This window comes from Podarcis filfolensis, assembly GCF_964270895.1.
Source record: "Podarcis filfolensis genome assembly, chromosome: 4".
Taxonomy (NCBI): Eukaryota; Metazoa; Chordata; class Lepidosauria; order Squamata; family Lacertidae; genus Podarcis; species Podarcis filfolensis.
The window spans coordinates 27,131,873-27,153,680 of record NC_139607.1 but is presented as its reverse complement, the minus strand read 5'-3'; the positions used below and the strand labels follow the sequence as shown (position 1 = coordinate 27,153,680).

General features: G+C 42.2%; 1 protein-coding gene and 1 long non-coding RNA gene across 3 annotated transcripts in view; one reads left to right on the top strand and one right to left on the bottom strand.

The window, feature by feature from the left end:
* Positions 1-21,808, bottom strand: part of LOC310761273 — a 65,709-nt gene that overhangs the window by 16,816 nt on the left and 27,085 nt on the right. Inside the window, exon 3 of the long non-coding RNA XR_014547296.1 lies at positions 981-1,095. This is a non-coding gene — a long non-coding RNA (uncharacterized lncRNA). The remainder of the gene's footprint in view (positions 1-980; positions 1,096-21,808) is intronic.
* LOC310761239 (uncharacterized protein) lies at positions 1,095-16,639 on the top strand. 2 transcript variants are annotated; one of them, XM_083611105.1, is made up of 8 exons: positions 1,103-1,392; positions 3,860-3,911; positions 4,516-4,615; positions 6,343-6,390; positions 7,815-7,862; positions 10,751-10,815; positions 14,416-14,498; positions 16,533-16,639. In XM_083611105.1, the coding sequence occupies exons 1-7, from the start codon at positions 1,188-1,190 to the stop codon at positions 14,486-14,488; spliced, it is 591 nt and encodes a 196-aa protein (XP_083467231.1). In that variant the 5' UTR covers positions 1,103-1,187; the 3' UTR covers positions 14,489-14,498; positions 16,533-16,639. The 2 variants fall into 2 exon arrangements, with proteins under 2 accessions (XP_083467232.1, XP_083467231.1); XM_083611106.1 differs by lacking the exon at positions 10,751-10,815 and having other exon boundaries at positions 1,095-1,392.

The window sequence follows — 21,808 nt, the reverse complement described above, 5'->3', positions numbered from 1 at the left end:
TTTGGGTAACAGCGAGAGCCAGTTTGAATTGGCATACTGAGATTAGAAGGCACATTTTTACTTTATTTTTTACTTGAGGCTACTTTGGTTCTGGGACGTTGTTTCTGTGATACTGGATACAAAAAGGAAAATATTAAAGATGGTATTTCCTTCTTACCACGAGTCGTATCTTTTATTACCTAATAATCTCTCCCACTCCCTTCAGTATCTAAACAAAAGCACCTATATTAAATTTTGGCAATATAAAAATAGATTTAAAGAAATAATGCTCTCGTTTTGTCAGCCACAGATAGGTAGCACTGCAAACTACAGTGTGTTTGACAAACTGGGCTCTCAAAGTTGCAGCCATGTTGGAGGGTGAAGAGGAAACCAGAGATGGAGGTGTGAATGGGTGGCCCCAGGCCAGGGAGCAGCTAGCCTGGTCAGTAGCTGTTGCTTTGGGCAAATCTAGCAGTCTAAAAGGGGTTGGTGTCAGATGCATCCTCTTGGATCCTGCCTCTCTGCCTGTCCTCACATGGAAAACCTGCCTCCTTTTTTGCTTCCCACCCTTTCAGTTCAAAAGTTCTTTCCCTTAATATTGCCCAGTTTCAGGAATATCCTCTTTTCACACCAGCTTTTGCATCCTTAAAGATCATGCAATGATTTTATAAAGCTGTGGGAGTAGGACCATGTAGATTACTTTGTAAAAAAAATAAAATAAAAATAATTCATCAGTGATGATAGCTGGAATAGACAAAGATGGCGCCAGGTGGGGAGAGTGTGGTCTTCCATATGTTGCTAAACTGCAGCTTTCATTACTGCCAATCACTGACAGTACTTGCTGAAGCAGGTGAGAGTTGGGATCCAACAACATATGGAGAACCATGGTACCACCATAGCACACAATTCATTCCAATTAGAGCCATAGCTGACACAAACAGTTAAAAGAGCTTTCCCCAGCGCTTGGTGGCCAAAGGAACAATCTTGGTATGGGTACTTACCAAACAAACATAGAAGAATGTGTAAGGTGATCTTTCAATCTGCGAAGCAGCCTTGGTGGATGAGGCAATGGTTTCAGTCTACCATTTGTGATGTCATAGAAGCTTCACGACAACCCTGTGTGAACAAAAGTCACATGTTTTCAAGGCAACACATTTAAGAAATGTATCAACAGAGAGTCCTACATCATTTCTCCATGTTCAGCTAACATGAAGAACCAAAAGATGTCAAAGGCTGCAAGCATAGCACACAGGAAGCGTTTGCAAGGTGTGCCTTTTGCAACAAAACTATCGCCAGGGTCCCACCGGATTGCAGAAACGTCAGATCTTCACAAATGCAAGACGGTTAGGCTCAGTGGTCACACGCTTAAGCCTGAGCTAGCTGGCCTAATCGAAAAGACATTGCAGGAAGCTGGTAAGTAACTTAGCAAGCAAATCTGTTTGTGTACAAAATCTGAGAAAGGAATAGCTTTTGATTCATCTCTCTGTTTCCTTACTGTCCTACGGTCCTGGAAAGCAATTAGTGTTGCCAGAGAGCAAATCTGAGAAGGGATTGGCCAGTGTCACACTTTCCACCTTCAAAGTGGACCATTAGCTGGTTCTCTCATTCTTGTGTTGATACATGTGGGAGGCCAGGTATCTTTTCCAGAAGCAGATAAGGCCCATAGTTCATCAGTTGCCAAGCCCCAGGATGCGCTATTCATTTGTTATACAAAAAACATCTCATGGCAGCTTACGGCAAAAATACAAAAATCATGCAAGAGATTAAAAGGCAGCAAACAACAAAACACTAACTATCAAATGCCTGGGAGGAAAGTACCCTAAGCAATGAACCTGATTCTTCAGGGGTAGTGCAACCCCAGGCAGAGAAACCACCTATTAACAGTGTCAATCTTGAGCTTCAGTTTGATGGCCCTTATTCAGTCCAACACCAAAGTCAGGCACCAAAGTGAAGCATATTCACCACCACTTGAGATTAAAATATATTCTGCCCTTCCTCCCATGGAGCCCAGGGTGGGCAACACAGAAATGATGATACAATTAAAACAGGAGGAAACAATTCCAGTACAGATGCGGATAGATAACATACTCCAAAATTCCCGATGCTCCCACACAACAGTTTTATGTAGATGTTGAATAAAATGGGAGACCAGGCTGAACCCTGCAGAACCCCATGTGGCGGCACTTTTTCACCCTGGCACCATTGGGCCGGCCCTCACTTAAATATAGTGCAACCACGTCACAGTACACCAATTGCACAAATTTCTACAAATTACCCCAGATTATCTAGTGGGGGACTTTTGTGAGGGAAAACTTAATGATTTGGAGTCTCAGGCGGGATTTGAGCAAACAAACAAGAAAGGTTTTATTAAACAAAGGAAGTTTATGACACAAAGTGGATGCTTCAGGTTATGTTATTTCAGGTAACCGTTCACCTAATAATATTTATACTAAATCTAACTGCTGTTATGGACTTCTAATCAAGCACAGCTTCTTTTAAACTTCAGTTGCTTATGTTCAGTTACTTCGCTTCAGGTAGATGTTACAGGTTTTTAGACTAAAGGGTAAATGCTCGGCTTATTTCTAGTTATTTCACTTCAGTTCTTTCTCAGTTGTTGCACAGCTGTTGCCGCTTAATAATTTGGTTCTTAGACAAGGTGGTACTTCCTGTCAGTTACACACCCCTTCGACAACCCTACTCCTGAGGTACTCCAAGTAACAGACCCAAAGGGATCACCACACCCCTCTTAACTGGTTTGGGAGTTTTCTCTTTTTGAGACCTAAGTAGACTGTATCTTTCCAGCTTCTACTTCTCCTGGCTCAGCCTCCCAGTTAATTCCTGACCTATTACTCTTACAAGACACCACACACTGTCCTGCACACTAAGCGCAGAGACTCCTTTCTCTAGCTTGTGATACATTCCTCAAGAGTGGATGTTTCTACCCAGAACTAACTCTCTCTTGCCTCACTCCCTATCTCCCAACCTGAAACCTGTCTCTCCAAATCCTCTCCTTTTTCAACTCCCCCTCCTGGAACCCTGGCCAACCAGAAGCTGCTGTTCATTAACCGTTTGCTGGCAGGGAAAAAGAAAAAGAAAATACCTGGTGACCCAACCTGTCCAGCAAAACAAACTTTTCTGTCACACCCCACGAGGAAGGCTCTGTGGGTTGAATTATCTTCCCACAGCACTACCTTCTGATCTGAAGGGGGTCCTCAACACTATTTCTGAGGCCACCTCTGTCATCTCAAGACAGGGAAATTGCTAGGCAGCAGGTTGAGCAGTACACCAGCAGAATCTCGAACCAGCTCATCCAACACAAGATGTAAACGTTCTAGATTTGCTCCCTCCTTTCTGCATTTCCACTCCTGTTGTTTCAGGTCCCTGAATTTCCTCCTGCTCTCTATCTAGTCTGCCCTGTTTCACTCATGTTCCCAACTACTATCTCTTGCTAGTAGCCAGTATAAATATTTTTCTTCCCGCCACTTTTCTGACAGCAATATATATACATCTCTGTCTCCTTGGGTCCCTGTAAGCATTTTCCTATCCTGCAGCATGTCAACTTTAACCACTTCCCTGTGCTCTATGCCTTCCTCGGGCCTTAGGTTTCTACAAATTCCATTGATTTATTATCAACCAAGGCAGCAGGTGAGGAAGGCTTCATTTCTCTTGGTTTTACTAGAGTAAGTATAGCTTCCCATCTGCTGTCCAGTCACTACCATCTTCCACAACCATTCATGATGCACACTACATCGTTGGCTCTACTAGGGTACCTTTGGGTTGTTTTGTTTTATGATGGGAGAATGTAGCCCTCAAAAAGAAAAAGCTCGATTTCTGCCTATATGTGACACTGTTTATGGAACCTTTATTTCCCCTTTTCTAGATGTTACGGGCACAGAGAAAGGAGCACAGAGGACAGAAGAAGACCTTAGCTGGTAACAGAGTGTAGCTCAGCCTAGTCTAAACAGAGTTATGTGCAGGGGACTAGAATAAAGAGTAATCTTCAGTAAAGAGCCATTTGCCTCAGTTCAGTGTGCTTCACGACAAGCAGGAGACACATCCTAGGTGCTGTGAATTCCTGTAGTGCAGTAGTTCAGAGACTGAGCTATGAATCAGAATGCCCCTGGTTGCAATCTTGCCTCTGTCATGAACCCACTAGGCAGTCTTGGGAAAGTTGCTTGCTCTTCACTTCAGTTCTTCCCTCTATGATACAAGATTATAATCTTGGTGAGCGTACAGAGTTGTTGTAAGATTATCTCATTATAATGCAAGCAAAGTGCTTAATTATTACACCTAATGTTATAATTGTATTTACATCAGGATGGTTAGCATCTCCTCTCTTGCACACACAAACATGTGTAAGTTGCAATGAGCAGGGTCCAGATTTAAAAGCATGTTCTTTTTGCCCCAGATGACTGTTTAAATAAGGTGAGAAATGCCAGCGGAAACTTTTTGCTGTGAATTAAATACCTCCGTTCAGTTGTTCAACCAGATCACTATAATAAAACTGTTGATATGTCAATATCTCTTCCTGTGCAGTCTTAAAGAGATCAAGAAGAAAGTGTATGACAATAAAAAGGATAAAGAAAGTGGTCGTGAGCAAGATGAATCTGTTAAAGCGGAAATCAGTGAAAAAACGGTCAGGAAACACAAAAATTCTAAGTACAAGTAGTTCTGTGTTTGTTTACATGAGGGGTTGGGCAACTTTTCCATTCTCAAGTGGGAAACCTTCCAAGGACCACATGCCAGTTTGGAGTTCCAGTTTGGACTCCAAACCCATTCCCATAAGTGGTGTGTGTGTGTGTGGACAGCTAGATTATATATCATGTTATAGGATAGTCATCCAGAATTATTTCATACCCACCAACATTTCTTTGATGAAAATAGGGATGTCCTATTCCTTTATTTATTTATTATTTAGTATTATATTTTATTTATACTCCACCCATCTGACTGGTTTGCCCCAGCCACTCTGGGTGGCTTCCAACATAAATAAAAACATAATTAAACATTTTAAAAAAACCTTCCCTATACAGTGGTACCTCAGGTTACAGACGCTTCATGTTACAGACTCTGCTAACCCAGAAATAGTACCCTGGGTTAAGAACTTTGCTTCAGGATGAGAACAGAAATTGTGTAGCGGTGGCGGCAGGAGGCCCCAGTAGCTAAAGTGGTACCTCAGGTTAAGAACAGTTTCAGGTTAAGAACAGACCTCCAGAAGGAATTAAGTTCTTAACCCGAGGTACCACTGTACAGGGCTGCCTTCAGGTGCCTTCTATAGGTTGTATAGTTACTTATCTCCTTGGCTCGGGTGCCACGTTACTCCATACACTCCAACATTTCTCCAATGAAAATAGGGACGTCCTAAGGAAAAGCAGGACATTCCAATATCAAATCAGAAACTGGGACAGCTTTCTGTAAATCTGGGACTGTCCCTGGAAAATAGGGACACTTGGAGGGCCTGTTATTTTCCTGATGTATCCAGTTATTAAGTATTTTACTGAAGCCAAATAGAAATAGCATCAGACCAAAGCAGCAGCATTCAGAACAAAATGTTGCTCAACAAGGCCACCCCGGATATTTAATTTATTTGAGCTATTTATATGCCACTAAATCACTGGAGTTTCTAAGTGGTGCACATAGAAAGAAAAATTCAAAAACATGCAGTGGTCCAAATAAAGTCGATCATAAAAAGAACTTTCTTAAAAGCCTATTCGGGATAGAAAAGTAAATAGGGCAACCCTACAGCCATTCTACAGGGAGGGCCCTGTTGGATCAGGCCCACCACAGACATGTAAGAGGGGAAAGGGGGAAATACAGATTGTATGGGAAACTCTAGGAGTTGCAATTCTTGGGAGAAATGTACTTTCCCTGCAGAACGTGCTCCTTCAAGGACTACAAGTCCCAGAGTTCTTCAGTCCCAGGCAGTTTTCCTGTGCACAGACAAGGAGAAGCCAATAGGTTGTGACCGCAATAAGGGGTTTAACTGAGATTTCAGGGCCAGAGGGAGCCAGCGTGGCTGCTTGAACTGACAGGCCTTGCAACAGGTGTGGGTAAATGAGTCCAGCCTCTGCTCCCCATAGATCCCAGGAACATGGTCTAAAGGGCATTTGTCACTTGTGGGTTATACACAAACACACACACACACCATGTTGCTATGGCTGGCTCGAAACACTAACCAGGTCGCCATAAATACAACAGCACAGATTTTTCTGTTAGTTTTCCCAAAATGCACAAGGGTTTTTATGTAGCATGGGGAAAGGGAGCCTGTGCTACAAGTTCATAGTGGGCCCAGACTAGAGAAATTAGGCTTGCTTGCCTCTTAAAAACGCAACACACTTAACCTTCTGCTTTTTAAATCTGTAGAAAGCAAAGTCAGATGCTGAAATGGAAGACGTTCTTCTGGAGATGAAGGCAAGTAATACTCCCAGAAAGAATGGCTCAATGTTCGGTTTTACTTTCATCGGCAGTGAAGCAAACGGATTGTTTTGAGAGATACCAAGGGCGTGGATGGAATCTGAAAGAAGATTTCTCAAATCTGTTCCAGTCCACAGAGTGCTTCCTTCTCATGGCTATTAGTCTGGTGTGTGTGTATGCCGAGAGACTGTGCTATCTCCGCAGTAAATAGGATAGCTACCTTTTCTACCTGACACAGATTCTGTCCTATAAAATATGGGGCAAATTCTGCATCCGTTTTCTTGATCATGTTTATAACAACCTCAAGGAAAATATACAACCAACCAGTGTAACGTTTGGTAATGCAGAGCAGAAATGAACTTTGATTTTACAATTAAGATAGTTGGTGCAGAAAAATTTGCTGCCAATCATCACAGTAGGATCCCTGAGCACTTTCTCCTGTGTGACAGAGTCCATTTTGGCCCCTTGATACACCCCAGAGCTGAGGCCAATGAAGTTGGTGTGCAGCTTGAAAAAAGTAGAGAAAAACTCCAGACAAATGCAATAGAACACTGTTGAGTGCTGATTATCAAGCTTACTCAGCTGCAGTAAAGATGGCAAAAATCTTTTGTATTTTGCTATAAATGAAAAGATGCTCAAATATATGTAATGTACCTCTAAGCAGAGAACCAGAGAAGTAAGAATATCTCTGTCCAGAATGCTGTCATTATAGGTACATTCTATCTTCTTGTATTTTAGTTCCAATCCTATAAAAAATCTTCAAACTATATACCAAATGTGTAGGCTTGCAGCTCTGCTGATTTATTTTATTTTATATTTAGACTGCAGTTCCCATCATCTCTCATCAATGGTCATGCTGACGGGGACTGATGGGAAGGCCAAACGTTCGCCATCCCCGATTTAAGAGATTAATACCCAATCCTTCAACATTTAAGCATTAAGCCTGCAATGAAATAAGTTAAGCCAAAAACATGACGATAAGCTTGGTGATGGCTGAAATGCCTTTGCCATAGCCACTTTTCTGCCCCTTCCACACCCCACTGTTGTCCTGATACCATCTATCTTAACAATTATTTTGCAAGTTGCAGGGATACCATTTATGAAGGTAGCTTTGCTGACCTCAAATACCCTGCTGCACTACCACCATGTTCCAATTTTGCTCCCAAGGCCGCCAGTGTTAACAGATGATGACATTGACTTAACACAAACACATGCGATAAAAGCCTTAAGGACTTCTCTGGTCCTCTTGTAAGGGCCTAACTCACTTTACATGCAAGCCGTGTAACATAAGCCCGTCATATGTTTTTCCCTAGGAAGAGCACCTGTGACGTTTTCCTTACACCCATATGTGTGTAATGTGTAGTTTCATCTTAAAGGTATCTTACAACTTGGTTCTCTCTTATTTTATGTTCCTCTTGCAGAAAGACTTGTCATTTGTGGAGATTGATTTGAGAGATAGAGTCGAAGAGGTAGGTATAAGTTGTGTGAACATACTTTTGACTTGCTATATTTTCGTGAAGGGGAGCTGCAAGTGTGATGAATGGATACATGCAGGCAGTGCTGTTTTTCTATTTTTCAGCCTCCCTTGTTCTCTTATAATGGCAATGGCACCCACCCGAGAGGGGCCGGAACTGAGTTCCGGCTAGGGAAAAAAGCCCTGCATGCAGGCAACCATGGAGTCTTCTTCCTGCTATGTTAAATTTCATTTATTAAATTTCATTTATTGAAAATATTTATATCCTGCCTTTCTACTCGACAACAGATGTTGAAGGTAAGTGGCAAAAAAACCCACAGAATGAAAACAAGTTGTTTTTCTTAAAGGCTGTGATAATTGATGAAGGCTTCTGGGGACTGATGATATAAAATATCCTGTCCTAGCCCCAAACGCAACATTAGAGGCATCATTCACTTATGTTCTGTAGCGTGCAGTATGACCAGAATGCTTCCCATTTTAGATATCATTTATTTTTAGTAACGCAGATCGTGGGAAGTCATTAGCTGAATTCAAACTCCCTTGGCATTTATAAAGAGCACTAATTCACCAGGAGCTGAGTGGGCTCTTTCTGAAGCATCTTAAGTTTGTTGATTGAAAGATGATCAGTGGTGTTGATTATTAGGAAGAAATTGTTAAGAAGTGGGGAATTTTTTTTAGTTCAGGCAACCTGAAAGTAAGGGAATGTGATAGTCATGAAATTACTAATGGTGCAAAGAATGTGAAGGAATTTTAAAAATATTTTTATTTATTTATTCAGACTGCCTTATACCCTGCCTACTAACTGAGGTTTTTGAGGGGCTTCCAATATATTTTAAATATAGTAAACTAAGTGTATGATCACAAAAAGAGCATATAAGCTTCCCTTGGCCCAGCTGCCAAAGCAGCTGGATGGCAGATCAGGGCTTCCTCACCCAGCTGTTGCTGAACTTGCCTTCTGGCAGTGGTAAAAGATGCAGAAGGAGCTAGTGCAACAAAGGTGTCAGAAGCCTCCCCTCAGTCCCCTAAGTTTCTTCAAAATGACTGCTGTTAGTCCCTCACAGGCCAAGGTTTCCTCACTGGACAGCAGTTGCTCCAGTCCTCCAGTCTTCCAGTGCCGTTCTGCAGCACTTCTGGCCTGGAAATGGCTGCCTGAAGCAGCCAGGTATTAGTCGTTCACAGAGCAGGACTTCCTCACCTGCTTCTGATGTCTCTCACAGCTTTGGGCTCTGGTGGCAGATGCAGAAGGTGCTGGAACTTTCTCCAATATTCCAGCTGCTGCTTTGCAGCTGAATTCGCTGGCCTAGAAATGGCTGCCAAAGCATTCATCCCAAACCCTCCAAGTGTCCAGAGACAGTCCTGGATTTACAGAAGCCGTCCTGGTTTCTGATTTGATTCCAGAAAGTCCTGCTTTTCCTTAGCGCATCCCCATTTTCATCGGAGAAATGTTGGAGCTATGTAACCCTGGGGCCAAGGAGATATGTAACTATACAACCTTAAGAAGACATCCGAAGGCAGCCCTGTATAGGGAAGTTTTTTTTAATGTTTAATGTTTAGTTATGTTTTTATATGTGTTGGAAGCTGCCCAGAGTGCCGCCCAGATGAGTGGGTATAAGTAATAAAATAATAGTAATTATTATTATTATTATTATTATTATTATTATTATTATTATTATTATTGAATAGGACGTCCCTATTTTCATCAGAGATATGTTGGAGAGTATGTCATCCAACAACTGTGAGAAAGGAAGTATTTTTTCCACACTGCATTGTTACTTCATAGAGCTACTTGGACATAATATTGTTCAGAAATATGACAAAAAGCCTAAGTGACCCTCAGACCTGTATGCTCCCCATCTTGGAAACTGAATGCTAGACACCATTGGGTCTGATCCAGCAAGACAACAGCTATCTTATTAAGATACTGTGATGCCTGGTGACTTTTGACACAGTACTAATCCCAAAATAGCATTGCGGCACTAGGTTCATGAGCTCTTGATTTGTCAAAGACTTGCGCCTCACATTTATACGCCAATCCTCCAGGCATCTTTCAAGTCATATTTGTATGTTCACACATACCTGAAAGTATGCAACAAAATTCATGTCACTGTGAATACTGTGAAATGTTTTTTGTGGGAGAAGGTAGAAAACATGGCATCACACTTTATACAAAACGTGATGACTCCACATTTCACTGTATGCAGCGTAAACCTAACTTCAGTTTAGGATTAGCTGACAACAGTCTTGGATGGATGGAGAGGCACTCATCTGTCTGTATCCATAAACACATTCATCCTGATTAGGTTGTATAACCAATTTTTCTTGCAGGCTCAGGGTAAATGCCTTGTTGCACTTAAATACGAACACTTTTACCTGCCTTTCTGTCAGACCCTTAAGGCAGCTTACAATACAAAATGTGAAGATAATTTTAAAATGTCAGCAATATAAAACTTTACCAGTGGGGGGGGGGCCAGGAATGAAACTTATCAGAATTATAATAGCATGTTTGGCAAAAAGAACTTTAAATCTAAAAGTCTAGTTGAATTGCCTCAGGTTCACATATCATAAACAATCGAGCCTTGCAAGTAGAAAGAAATTGTTTCAGCATTGCCTAGCCAGAACCGAAAGCACTTTTCCATGACATACAAAGAGAGGCCTGAATTAAATACACCATTTGTCCAAAACTAGCAATGCAATGAAGCTTTTTTCTTCTTCTTTTAAGGAACAGTTTCACTGAAGTCACATGTTTTGAACTGTGCATGACCCTGGAGCAAGGTTTTTTTTTAGCAAAAAGTTTCCCAGAAAAGAACTCTGCTTGTTTTCACTGTTATAGATTATTAGGTTATAGCATTAACAAAGAATTCACTATTTCTTAAAATTTCTCAGAAAACTGAAGAAATCTTGACAGAGGAGAAGCAGCATGAAAAGGAAGAGGAATCTCCTGAAACGCTGTATGGTGGTATTTTAACTTGTTGTGCAAGACATTGGTGGGAAAGGCCAGCTTAAAAATGCTTAATTTTACAAAAACGTGGTTATGGGTCCAGAATAGTGGGAGGCATTTCATTCCTAAATCCCAAATATGTTTGCTTAGCTCTTTTTGACATACTAATTTCCTTGCTGCTTACTTCCTAGTAAAGCACCCTTAGACTAACAGCTGTAGGTTTTGCTCTCTGGACATTTTTTGCATGCTATCTTTCCCAGTTAGCAAAAAAAAAAAGGTGTTTACATTTGTTCATATGCAGGAAAATGTGTCATGCTACTTGTGGTTCCCAATCAACAACAACAGTGGGCAGATCTATACCAGGCACCTAAAGCACGCTCAATGTACATGTAAAGCACACAGCTTCTCCCAAAGAATCCTGGGAGCTGTAGTTTGTTCAGGGTTGCTGGGAAATGTAGTTCTTTGAGAGGGCAATTACAGTGGTACCTCGGGATGCGAACAGGATCGGTTCCAGAGCCCCGTTCGCATCCAGAAGCAAACGTAACTAGCGACGGCACATCTGCGCATCACTTTTCGCCACTTCTGCACATGCGTGTGACGTCAGTTTGAGCGTCTGCGCATGCGCGAGCGGCAAAACCCAGAAGTAACACGCTCTGTTACTTCCGGGTTGTCGCGGAGCGCAACTCGAACGCGCTCAACATGAAGCATATTCAACCCGAGGTATGACTGTACAGTTCCAGGAATGCTTTGAGGGCAGTCATGTGCTTTAAATATGCCTTAAATGTATGGTGTGGTAAAGGTGTTACTACATGATGCTACTATTCAGAGAGTAGCATACAGCAGTTGCTAGATATCATCAGAGGGAGAGTGTTCATGCCCTCTTGTGGGCTTTGCATAGGCATTGTGGGCACAGAATGCTGGGACATTCCGCACTGCAGGGGGTTGGGCTTGATGACCTTGGGGGTCCCCTTCCAACTCTACAATTCTATGATTCTATGGACATAAGAGGAGTTCTCCTGGATCAGACCAAAAGCCCATCTAGCCCAGCATCTTGTTCTCACAACGGCCAACCATTGTGGTAAAGCGCAATATACAATTGTGACACTAGGTATGGCGACTGTGAGCTACAGCAAATTCAACGCATTTTTCAAAACGATTTTTTTAAAAAGCATTTTTCACAACGTTTTTAACATGCATCTAGATTCCACACCCAGGTGGTTTCTGTGGCTGTTGGACTATCTGGGATAATAAATCAGATGCTATTAAATGGGCTTACTGATTGGGCTCATGCAGAACTCCTGTTAGTGGCTGGTTATAAACATTTCAAAAATTATATTTGGAATAGCAGCAACCTGGTAAATGATTGATATTTTCCCATCCCAGTCTTCCCCGGTATCCATCCGTTCCTGATAACACTGATTGCTAGATACTTTGACCACTAGGAGGAGCAGGTCCCATATGCTAACTGTTATGGCCTATGTACACTTCTTTGTCTTCAAATAATACATGTTACAAATATTCTGTTAGAACATTATTAGCCGCGTGTTGCCTGTGGTTGTTCAGATTTGTCGTCAAAGGGCTGCAGGCCGACCCTTTCATTAGATAGCTGGCTTACCTGATTTTATTACCAGGGAGGATGGCAGGTGTCTGTGTAGCTCAGGGGCAAAGCATGCACTTTGCATGCACAAAGTTCCAGGTTCAATCCCCAGCATCCCGAAGGAGGTCTGGGAATGTCCTCTGCCTGAAAACCCTAGAGGGATGCTGCCAGTCAGTGTTGGCAATGCTGGGGTAGATAAACCAATGGTCTGACTCGGTTTAAGGCAGCTTCCTATGTTCCAATAAGATTTTATGCTTCAGGTGCCAAAATAACTTGGGTACACACTTTGAATTGATTGAGGAGGGGCAGGGAATGCTATTTGCTGCTCTGCCTCAGGCAGTAAAATGTATACGGCTGTCTCTGCTTAGCGGTACTTGCTTTCTTTTTTATAAAAAACAACAACCCCGAACAAGTTGTGTTCTGCTTTTAAGTGTGCCTACAATTGCAGTCTCACTTGACTTCTTGCTTCTGTTTGTTAAGATGAGTCAGTGAAGCCAACAGTTGAATAATGTGAGAAAACTCGGTAATTTGTTTGCAGGAATATGGCTCTGTCATATGATGGGTTCCCAAAACAGTGGTGCATTATTGGTGCTTTGCCTCTGAGCTACATGATCCTTCCTCTGAGCATATGTCAATCAAATCAAAGGGACTGATTTATTTTTGACAATTTCAATAGGTGCTGGATTGTAACCATCACTCTATAGCCTTAGTCTGTGAGAGGGATGGGCTTGTGTGCTTGTAGGTCAGGGCTGCTACTCAGTCTTTGAAATTCTCATCCAGCACATGTATTGTTGTTGTTGTTTAGTCATGTCCGACTCTTCATGACCCCATGGACCAGAGCACGCCAGGCACCCCTGTCTTCCACTGCCTCCCGCAGTTTGGTCAAACTCATGCTGGTAGCTTTGAGAACACTGTCCAGCCATCTCGTCCTCTGTCGTCCCCTTCTCCTTGTGCCCTCCATCTTTCCCAACATCAGGGTCTTTTTCAGGGAGTCTTCTCTTCTCATGAGGTGGCCAAAGTCTTGGAGCCTCAGCTTCAGGATCTGTCCTTCCAGTGAGCACTCAGGGCTGATTTCCTTTAGAATGGATAGGTTTGATCTTCTTGCAGTCCGTGGGACTCTCAAGAGTCTCCTCCAGCAAGCACATGTATTACTACTATCCATTACTACATTTGTAACACATCTTCCTCTTGAGTAGGTCAGGGCACTGTGATTGGGGGTTTCCTCATTTGTCCTATGAGGTAGGTTATGCTGAGACATAGTGATTCACCCACTGGTAAGCCAGTGAACCTCATGACTAAGCAGAGATTTGAACCCGGCTCTGCTTTGTCCAAGTCCAACACTATCTACCGCACAATGCTGACTCATTCCACCTGCCTTTAGAATAGTGTGGGTCCACTTAAATGGATACTAGGCATTTGCTATTTGTGTTCTTCCAGATGGGATCCTCACACAATGCTATTATACAGGGAGAGCCAGCATGGTGTAGCGGTTAGAGAGTTGGACTAGGAGTGGAGAGATCCACATTCAGATCCCCACTTGACTATGAAGCTCACTCGAACCATCAGTCATCCCCTCTCAACCTAACCTACCTCACAGGTTGGTTGTGGAGATAAAATAGAGATAGCCAGTGAGGAAGAACCACAGAGGTTGTGCTAAGACTCAGAGGAAGGGCAGAATATGAATATTAAAATATAAGTATCTTATGCCACCAGATCTCCTTCCCCAACACTGCTGCTGTCACCAAGCCAGATAGGTAAAGGAAGAAAAAATATGTGCTGCAGGACCTTGTTGAGAGGTCCATGGAGGAATATTCTCAATTCAGGACTGGGTTCTTTTCATCTTTCCTTATTGTATTTGTTGGGTATCGATCCCTTGCCTTTAGGCTGCCCTAATTTAGTTGGTTTCCCCTTTGGAGTTACATTCTTGACTCTTAAGAAACCTTTGTTCCAGATCGTGTCCTTGCAGAAATCGTGTCGTATGCAGAAATGAACTGTGGGAATTTACATTTGTAGGCCCGAAAGCAGCTGGCTGTGCTGTTTTCCCATCTGGACGAGGCAGAAGAAGCGGAAGGAAAAACAGGAGTAGCCACAAAATGGTTAATATCACCACGCGGGTAGCACTGGGAGGCGTGAATATATGAGATACTTATGGGGGTGGTGGGGTGCCGAGGCATTGGGGATAAGGAAGGAAACTGTGGCGGCTGTAACAGCCTCATTCAGCTCCTCTCTATAGCACTGGGCTGAGGGAGTTTTCGGCAGCTGGAGCTGCGCTGCTTTCTGTGCTGCCACCAGTCTCCCTTTGCCATTTGCTGCCGCAGCCACCCATACCATTCCACCCTTTGGTAAGATTTCAGGGTGAGAGGCACCAGCAAGGCATGGAGCAGGTAGGCTTGTGCACTTGTATCCTACCATCCTCTGGCACAGCCACAAGGAGATTGGAAGAATCCACTTTTGTTTTCAACTAACCTCAGGTTGCTGCCTTATGCTAAACAGGACAAACTATGGTTTGTCCTAACAAATCCAACATTAATGAATGTTAGAATGATGTTGGATAGAAATTAAGTGGTTTCCAGCTGTAATGCTTTAAGAGAATATGAAAAAAAGGGTTATAAATAGGTAAAAACTTAATGGTAAGGATTTGCTGAACCAACAATTTGAAGTAGAATAAAAAAAAGGGAGGTATGAGGAGGTCTGGGAAACAAGCTAAAGGAAAATAAGCAATGGAAAATCTGTGTGTTTTTAACTATTTTTACTTTGTATTTTTGTTATTTTTTTTCTTTTTCATTTTTATTGTAATACTTTAAAAAATCTTAATAAATATCTTATAAAAAAACAAAAAACTTCAAACCAGGTTACACAGTTAAGCATGCCTATGAACATGTTTTATTCTGTGTTGACCCTAACCTATGCCCTCAGTGCTTTTGCACATTTTAGACTCGCTTGGAGCAATCTTCAAACAAGCTGAATGTAAAAGATATAAAACAGTTTCCATCTAATTTTGTTTTGTTTGTATTTTGTTTGTACCTGCGTGTGCTTTTTGGAGCATAATGGGTGCAAACATTAAGTCAGAATCCTCTTTCACCCTTCCCCTTAACACAGGCATAGGCAAACTCAGCCCTCCAGATGGTTTGGGACTACAACTCCCACCATCCCTAGCTAACAGGACCAGTGGTCAGGGATGATGGGAGCTTTAGTCCCAAAACATCTGGAGGGCCAAGTTTGCCTATGCCTGCCTTAAAGATTATAAGTGCTCACAATAAATCTCTTTTAGTCTTAGAGTTGCCAACTTTTCATTTCAAAAAGACTAGCCTTCCAGGTGAGAGGCCAGGGGGGTGAAGGATTCAGCAGACTGGTGTGTTATGATGGTAGATTCTGCCAAGCGCAAGGTGCCAACTCTAACAATAAATTTGATAAGAGTTGTATCTACGATAACTTGTCATGCTCAGAGTAGACCCATTGAAATTAATGGACATGACCAGCTAAGTTCTGAGTAGAACTTAGTTGGATACAATCCTCAGTCTTTAAGTTACCACATGACTCTTGCTTTTACTGTAATACAGTGGTACCTCGGGTTAAGTACTTAATTTGTTCCGGAGGTCCGTTCTTAACCTGAAGCACTACTTTAGCTAATGGGGCCTCCTGCTGCCACTGCACCGCCAGAGCACAATTTCTGTTCTTATCCTGAAGCAAAGTTCTTAACCTGAAGGACTATTTCTGGGTTAACGGAGTCTGTAACCTTAAGCGTATGTAACCTGAAGCGTATGTAACCCGAGGTACCACTGTATAGAAATTACAACAAGCCTTCTTCATGCTGGCTCCAAAGTTCACTGACTCAACACTTTTTAAACTGCTAGACAAGACCGGTTATACAAACCAGACCAGTAAAATTCTGGCCAGCTGGCAATCCTATCCATTCCACAAAAATATATTTGCAAGAAGAGGTTTGTTTCAATGGTGAGCTCATGGTTTCAAAATGTTTATTGGTCATCTCAGAATCACCCAAGTGGAGTCAGTGGAAGATAACCAGGGCAGCAAAGATGCAGGAACTTTGTACTGGGTATATCTGTTTGAAAGTCGAATTACCTCTGTTGTACATGCTGATTACTCTGTATGTCCTTCAGTCCATACAGGACTCCAGCTTTTTAGAATACAAGGCCCAATATGAAATGGAAGGAAGACCAGTGCGGAATGGTCAGCTGATGAATAGGCAACGAATAAACTAAAATTCAGAACTAGACTAGTTGTTCCTTCACTTTATCTGAGGTACCACAACAGGCTGCCGGTCTTTGCATTCTGATAAGAGACAGTGGATTCAAAAGATCCACTTTTGGTGTGGAAATACAGTGGTACCTTGGTTGTTGAACATAATCCATTCAGGAAGACCGTTCGACTTCCAAAACGTTTGACAACCGAGGCACAAAGGGCTGGCTGCAAAGTCAATGGAGAAAATTGGAAAAAACCACAGCAGAAGCCGTTCTACTTCCGAGGCGCATTCGAAAACGAAAGCAATTACTTCTGGATTTTCAGCATTTGAAAACTGAAATGTTTGGCTTCCGAGATGCTCGAAAACCAAGATACCACTGTACAGTGGTGCCCCGCAAGACAAATGCCTCGCAAGACGGAAAACTCGCTAGACGAAAGAGTTTTCCGTTTTGGAGGTGCTTCGCAAAACGAATTTCCTATGGGCTTGCTTCGCAAGACGAAAATGTCTTGCGAGTTCCTGCGGGGTTTTTTTCCTCCCCCCTTTTTCTAAGCCGCTAAGCCGCTTATCCGCTAAGCCGCTAAAAGCCGCTAATAGCGCTAATCTGCTAAGCCGTCAATGGGCTTGCTTCGCAAGACGAAAAAACCGCTAGACGAAGAGACTCGCAGAACGGATTCTTTTCGTCTTGCGAGGCACCACTGTATAAGAAAAACAGTCCTTAGTGTTTGGTCATGTATATGTAAATGTGAACATACAAAGCAGTGAATCTAAGACCATTAGACCCTTAGTCCACATATCTCAGCGTTGTCTGCTTTCAAAGTTTACCCTAACTTCAGGTTATTTATGAACAAGTTTAAAATGTTACAAGTTAAAATTGCATGAGAATTTGTTGTGAAACTGATGTAACCTGGGGGTGCAAATCTCAAGGGAATGTCTTTTCACAATGCTACATTAAGTGCAAAGAAGTTTGCTTTTAATGGGTGTTGGAAAGAGGCTGTTACAAAGGAAACCTTGCACAGATTGTGGGTCAGGTAACTAAATTCCATGATCTTTCCAGAGGAACTTGACATATGTGCGGTATTTATCTCCTTAAAACTTCACTCTTATCTATGCAATTCAAACCTACTTGCAATGCAAGTTCTTTTCCAAGTACCAGGGTGTTTAATACAGCTAAATCTGTTTTAAAATCAAGAATATATATATATATATATATATATATATATATATATAGGCTATGGATCAAGCTGAAAAGGTGTTTCATTAACAGAAAGTTGCAAAACGCCCTCATTGCTATCACACAAGCCTCATTTCCAAATGCTATGAAAAGCTTATTTAGCCTCGAAGCAATTCCACTGGATATGAATTCTGTTTGCAGTGCTGGTGCACATACAGGCTTTCAAAGTCGTAAACTGGAGTTTTAGATAATTTAGCAGAGCTGAATTGGGGAGATCATTTCATTTACACAGAAAAGGCAAAGCCCCTACCCTCCCGGTTTGGGGAATGTTTGCACACTTTTGTAAAAAGGTGTAAAACTTTATAAAGAGGTGGGTCTCAAGAAGCAAAGGGAACTGCTGAGACACGACACTCTTCTGCCCCGTTGCATGTTGTTTACTATTAGCTGGGGTAGTTGGGAGTGTGCATGACTGTACCACAGAAAATAATGCCGTGCAAATGGACTGTATCCCTATTCAGATGCCCATCTGAATCAGAGTGTTGTCCATCTATACTGCACCACATCAGAAAAATGTGCATCTCTATATTCACATTCTGACTCATCTAAACTTAAATAAAATGTTATGACCAGAGCTCGATCCTGACAAATTATTGCAGTGAAATATCCAATACAGCATTGCCTGGAAATAAGGGCACATTACTTCTCCCTCACTCCTGCTGTCAGGGTGAGACCAATGGGGTTTTTTTTTAACCCCAGTGGCATTGTCATACAGCAAAATCTGAGAGCTTGCATGTTCCATGATTGGTTATGATCAAGTAGTAAAGAAGCCATTTCGAGTTAGACAATATCAGACTAAGGGGAAATAGCCATGAAAAGGCATGAAAGAAGAGAATAAATGTCGTTGGTTGGGGTTGTTGTTTTTCCAGACCCTTCACCTCCCTACTTCCTGAAGCACCAACTTTTGCACCTAAAATCAATCCCTTGCCCACAATTGCCATCACACTAGTTTTAAACATGAAATCTTCCAGCATAGATGTGGAGAGTGTATAGAAAATGCCTATTCCTAAGGCGTGAAATGCAACACTTTCATCATTTCCTGAGTGAAAAACAAGGTCTTGCTTTCCTTCCCCTCCAAAATTTCATTTTCAGACCCTTTCTGTGCAGGGCATATTTATTCTAGATACAGATATATAAATAGCCTTTACCGAACCAGTAACCATGGGAATTAATAGAGTTCACAGCTGGGTTCTAAATGGACTCCTTACATCTCCCTCCCCTCCCCTCTTCAGAACACTTCTCTTTCAAAGAGCAAGAAGAGCCGTTTCGGAAAGAGATATGGAGAGAGACTACGGCCAGACGTGCAGACATAGGATCTCCACCAGCCCTCTCGATTTAAAGTTTAAACAGTGTAATTCAGACAACCCCTGACATTTCCTGGTACACGTTGTCCTCTTTCCTTCTGGCAAGAATATGAAAACAATAGGCCTGATTCTACTCTACTGTAAACTGGTGGTGATGGGGATCCAAGAGGACTTGTTTAAGAAGAGCTGCATTAATTCAGAAGTGCATAATATGGTGCTTCTTTCCAGGCAGGCTCATCCATAGGTAATCTCTTGTTCCCATACGCCAAGGGATAGCTGGGTCCTGTACTTAGTAGAAAGCAAGCTCCTTGAATATACGGAACCAAGAGAACAAGTTGAGAACCTGTAGGTTCTACTTAACCAGAGAAGTCAATGGCTGGCCTTAAACAAGCCAACGTAACCTACTTTTCATAGATTACCTATGAAATAATCTCACCCTTGGAGAAAGGCTGAGGTGCAGATGTGGGAAATAAATACATCTCACTTTCGTTGCATTACCTCAGGGGTAGCTAAACTTGTGGCTTGCAGATGTTGGACTACAAATCTCATCAACTCTGGCTATCATGGGACCATCTGGAGAGCCCAATGTTGGCCCCCTCTGGTACAGCACTTGCCCTATTCTAATATGCTGAAGTGTTTTTAATTCTATTCGACTAGATGTTAATTTCCTTCTCCCAGAAAGACCAATACGTTTTGTTAATGGGGTTGCCCCAATGAAGGAACACAGCCATCAACTTTCTATCCAATTTTTTTAAAAATACAATTGTTTTTATTACAAATTATCTTGGGTTGCAACCTTTTTGGACATCAGTCCTATAAGAAATATGCAACATAATGAAAGAGGTATTAGAAGACACCCCAGAACTGGCTCTATTGAATATTTTCCAAGACAATAGCACACACTCACACCACAAAGCCAGGAGCATCATAGCGAGACCATAGAGGGACCTGTCAGATGTGAACCATGGACCACTGGTACCAAACTGTATGGGAAACAGCCTTACTAGAAAAGCTAACCAACAAACCAAAAATGGGGACGAATAAAACAGGATGCCTTCACCTCTTTATTACACACATGGTCCAACAAGACTTTCCATCCAATCTTCAGTGTCTACACTTGTAATTTATGGAAAGCTTGATGTTAGGTTTTTTGGCAAGGTCTCAGATAGATCAACAGAGACATCTGCTGGTCAAAGGAAACATAAGAGTTGCAAAAACATCTCTGCTTGTATCAGGTGGTGTTTTAAAACAAACATACTACTCTGTCTACACACAACTGCTGATGCCACACAGCTGCTGCAGATACAGTATTTTGATGCTGTATCACCGTTCACCCACAGCAAACCACACAGGACCTGAGAGAGCAGGGTTCAAATCCTGACTCAGCTGCAAAGCTCACTGGGTGATTTTGGGCTAGTCACTCACTCTCAGCCTAACCTACCTCAGAAGATGGTTGTAAGAATAAAACAGGGAAAGAGAATCATGTACTCCACTTTGAGCTTCGTGGAGGAAATGTGGGATAGAAATGTAAGAAACTGAACAAACAAATCCGTATCTTTAAACACCTGGCCGATTGGGCCAGGAGTTCCTGATGTGTGAACATGGGTGTTTAAACATGCAGGCATGGGTCATCTATGTGTTACAATTGGGAGTTTACAATTGGAAGATTCAAACATTTTGTCTTTGATATGCTTTTCTTTGTATAAGTGCATAAACAGGACACTTTATCTTGGCTTCAGTTTAAGCAGGGCAATTTAAAATGCTATTTGCTAGTTTTTCCCACAATTGACAAAAAGCAGGCAGATCAGCAAAAAATAAATGAAAACAGTAATATATCCTGAAATTTGGAACATTGGGAACTATAGTTTGAGCTGTAATTCTGGGACAGGGAAACTATAGTTCCCAACGTTCTTTGGGGGAAGTCATGTGCACGTTTCCAAGCACAATTCAAAGTGTTGGTGCTAACCTTCAAAGCCCTAAACAGCCTCGGGTCCAGTATATCTGAAGGAGTGTCTCCACCTCCATTGTTCTGCCTGGACGCTGAGGTCCAGCGGTGAGGGCCTTCTGGCGGTTCCCTCATTGCGAGAAGCCAAGTTACACGGAACCAGGCAGAGGGCCTTCTTGGCAGTGGCACCCGCCCTGTGGAACGCCCTCCCACCAGATGTCAAAGAGAAAAATAACTACCAAACTTTTAGAAGACATCTGAAGGCAGCCCTGTTTAGGGAAGCTTTTAATGTTTAATAGGCTATTGTATTTTAGTGTTTTGTTGGAAGCCGCCCAGAGTGGCTGGGGGGACCCAGCCAGATGGGCGGGGTATAAATAAATTATTATTATTATTATTATTATTATTATTATTATTATTATTATATTATGTACATTGCACAGGCTTCAAATTTGCGGTGTGGATCTGTCTTAACAAAATAGCACCTGACTGCTGCGGATTGCTGCATAACCTTGAGCAGGTTACTTTCTTTTTTGCCATTTTCCTCCCATGTTTATTTTGACTGTGTTGGTATACTGCCTAGTACAAAAAGGCTCATAACTTGAGGTTGCTTTGCCTCCAGGGACAACATTCAGGCAAACAACAACACAGGCAGCCACCATTGCCCATTTTGTGGCTGCTTTTCTGTCCGTCACATGTTATGAGCATCAACAATTATTACTAGTTAA